Source organism: Sinocyclocheilus grahami, unplaced genomic scaffold (genome assembly GCF_001515645.1).
Source record: "Sinocyclocheilus grahami isolate Dianchi unplaced genomic scaffold, SAMN03320097.WGS_v1.1 scaffold324.1, whole genome shotgun sequence".
NCBI classification, from domain to species: Eukaryota; Metazoa; Chordata; class Actinopteri; order Cypriniformes; family Cyprinidae; genus Sinocyclocheilus; species Sinocyclocheilus grahami.
In genome coordinates, this window is record NW_015505503.1 from 1,118,034 (window position 1) to 1,121,933 (window position 3,900).

Sequence of the window (3,900 nt, forward strand, 5' to 3'; positions counted from 1 at the left end):
TATATATATATATATATATTAGCTATGATATATCCTATTAGGTTCATTTGGCATAGGCTACTTGATATGTGGTAGAAGAAGAGCCATGCACCGCTTGAATGATCCCACATCAGCTGAGGAAGATGAGGAAGAGGACAACGAGGAAGCTGCAGAAGACACAATATAATAATCTGCAGTGGCGTTCATATGCGGATGGAAAGCGCGTGCTGCAGTTGTTTTGTGCATGCTGTAATAATTCCTCTGTAGCCTAGCAGTGTGATGTCAATTCTGCACTCGGGTATCTTTTGTTGTTGCTGTTTTTAAACACCCTGAAAAGCTACGAAATTAAAGTAAAATACGTTTTGATTTGATTTATTTTTATTAGCCTATTAATTATTTTGCATAGGCTACCTAGCATTTATAAACTGCGGTCTGGTCCCTAACATGATCTGCTCAGTGGTGTCGAGGGTTCATCTACAGTCCATCTAAATCACTGTTACCTCCCCCAGATCACCTGTGCTGTGCCAGAAACACACATGAGCCGGACACTGCGCGCGTTTAAAGGCATTGCATCTGTGTTAAAGTACTTGCTGCAATGTTTGGGGGAAACGGAGGCAGCTCATTTCAGTCTTCTTCTCTGTGTAATAATACAGGATTTTTGCAGAAGAACAATAATGTTGACGACAAGAGCCGAATTGTCGGGTTTTTTAACGAACAGCAGCCCAGGAGCATTTTAACACGAGACCCTCGCTTCAGACGCACAGAGACGGACTTCTCCAATCTATACGCAAGAGGTGAGTGCCAATAATCCCCGGATCATAACTCTCATAACTCAAAGATTAAGCGTCCGGTTTCTGTGTGTGTGTGTTTGCCAAAATGATTTTATTGAATAAAATATTTTACAATATAATATTTTTTATATACTTGTAACTTATAATAGAATTTGCAATGGGATTCTTTATATTTTATGTACATCTGATATGCAGTTAAATATGAATGAACTTTAGAATGAATAGAAATTTAGAATTTGAATTTTGATGTTAAAACAAATGATTGGTCTATACATGTGTTTGCCTGAAAATAGTTTGTCAGTGTTGTCAAACAAACAAATATATATATTAAAGTGATTTACATTTATGTGAATGATTTATGACATTTATGTAGCATTATTTTTATTTTTTATATTCTGCTTTCCACTCATACAAAGAAAAACTGTTTGAATCATTATGATTTTTAAATGTTTTTGAAGGAAGTCTCTTAGGAGAGAATGAAACATTATTAATAATATTATTACATTTATTAAAATTTTTAAAGTTTTCTATGTGAATATATTGTAAAATGTAATTGATTGCTGTGATCAAACTGTATTTTCAGTATCATTACTCCAGTCTTCAGTGTCACATGATCTTCAGAAATCAGTCTAATATGCTGATCTGCTGCTCAAGAAATGTTTCTTATTATTATTATAAATGTTCAAAACAGTTTTAGTAATTTATTTTCTTTATTATTACTTATTTGTTTTAATCTTACCCCAAACTTTTGAATGGTATCATCTTTGACATTGTGGGAATAATTGCATTTAAATATATTCAAAAAGAAAACAGTTGTTTGTAATAATATTTCATATTAAGGTTTTTACTGTATTTTGATCAATTAAATGCAGCCTTGGTGAGCACAAGAGACTTTCAAAAACGTTAAAACGAGAGAAAAATCTCTCTTTCACCAGCATGTGTAAATGACATATTTTTCTATGAATGAAGGAAACTGTAAGAACAAGCAGCAATTTGATTTACTGAAGAATCTGTGTAACAACTTTGGTCACAGATCTGCTTCCTGCTAAAAATGGTGAGGAGTATACGATGCAGTTCCTGTTGGAGGTGGTGGAGATCCTCACGAACTATGTGCGCAAGACCTTCGACAGATCCACAAAAGTGCTGGACTTCCATCATCCGCACCAGCTGCTGGAGGGAATGGAGGGCTTCAACTTAGAGCTGTGTGATCAGCCGGAGAGTCTGGAGCAGATCCTGGTGGACTGCAGGGACACGCTCAAATACGGCGTCCGCACGGGTGACCCTCACCTGCTCGTCCCATTTAATGAATGTTTCAAAATGTTATAGTAACACACACTCTTAAAAATAAAGGGGCTTAAAAGATTCTTCACAGCGATGCCAAAGAAGAACCATTCTTTTTATAATCTGAAGAACATTCGTTCGCCACAAGGAAGCTTTTGTGAAACAGAAAGGTTCTTCAGATGTTAAAGGTTCTTTATGGAACCATTTAGAAACAAAAAGGTTCTTCTATGGCATCGTGAAGCACCTTTATTTTTAAGAGTGCATGCATATACAAATGGTGTTAGTGTCTCATTTTCTTTCCTTCTCTGTAGGTCACCCAAGGTTTTTTAACCAGCTGTCTTCAGGTCTAGACATCATTGGTTTAGCTGGAGAGTGGCTGACCTCTACTGCCAACACTAACATGTGAGTTCCCCCTTCCTTCATTCAGCTTTGTTGTGTTGAGCGAGTAAATCAATTTGATCAAATAAGACAATTCAGCAATTTACTTTAACCTATTTATGAAGTTGTATGGTACTACAAGGCAGAACTTTTATATTCCTCAAAATTTCTACATAAACCCCTAATGTTAAGTATTAAACATCTACTATTAATTAAGTCCAAACTGCATAATGTATAGCCTCAATTCTAGCCTTTACATCTGCTATCATTTATAATATAAAATAATAATAATAATAATAAAAAGATTACAATATTAAAACCTCCCATTGACTTGCTGTTGCACATTCAATTTATAACCACAATGTAAAAAAGTGGTGACCTGCAAGTATTACCTTAAGGAGCTATTTCTGCCTGATTTAACTGGTAACACACAGTTTTGCTGGTATAAATTGATGTACAGTCAAATCAGAATTTATTCAGACACCTTCAACATTTCTCGCATTATCACAGTGTATTCGCTATAGTTTAGAAAATGGTAATAAAATATGACAATAGCTCAGAGTTAAACTGTTTCAGAACAAATTCATCTTGATAATGTCAGATAACTTTGATAGAAAGGTATGTAATGAATTCGGTTGAATAGCTGCCAGCTGTTAAATTTAAGTGCACAATTAATACCAATTTAGGTCAGCCGATTACCAAGCAATGCTTAATGTTGTTCAGGCTGTGGTGTAAAAAGGTCACACTAGCAATTAAAGAAAAAACACTTAAGCAAAACATGGTCAGGTCAAAGTGTCTGAATAATTTTTGGCTCCAAATTGTTTATTAGTTTTACTGGTAGTCCACCGTATGAAGAATTTTTGGGTGTAATATGTCACAGTTTACTTTATGTTGCTATCCTCGCTTACGTAAATGAACTATAGTGTTCTGCACCCACTAGTAAAAAAAAAAAAAATCAAATATTATATTTATAATTTTTGGTTTGACTGTATGTTTAAATGGAACAGGTAATTGAACCTTTATACACAATGTAAAACTGTAAACTCAAAAGAAAATCTAAAAGAGTTTGCATATGTGTTATGTTTTGTATTATTTTTACACACCAGGCTTTTATGGCTCATATAGTATGATATAGTGACAATACGGAGCTCATCTTCACGGAGGAAAAACACCTCAGATTAATTCAGAGGTGTCATATGCAATATAGTGCAGTAGCTGATATTCATATGGCCAAAAAGCCTTTGGATTTGTAAAAAGCTATCAATGAGGCAACAGAAGGCATGTAGAATATTTTGTACAGCAGGCTATTTAGCCAAATTTTGATCATGATGATAATTTAGAGGCCTTAGAAATTAATGTATCAAATATGATATAATAGGCTTCATAAGGTTAAAGGTTCGACTAGACAGTGCCATTATACCAGGATTTGACTATCTACACATATGTGACCCTGGAGCACAAAAGCAGTGTT

At 34.7% G+C, this 3,900-nt stretch overlaps 1 protein-coding gene across 1 annotated transcript in view; it reads left to right on the forward strand.

The window, feature by feature from the left end:
* LOC107602310 (glutamate decarboxylase 1) overlaps positions 1–3,900 on the forward strand; it is a 21,525-nt gene that overhangs the window by 2,356 nt on the left and 15,269 nt on the right. The window contains 3 exon segments of the mRNA XM_016294775.1: positions 633–773; positions 1,804–2,046; positions 2,363–2,453. Of these exon segments, the coding sequence (XP_016150261.1) occupies positions 633–773; positions 1,804–2,046; positions 2,363–2,453 (475 nt within the window).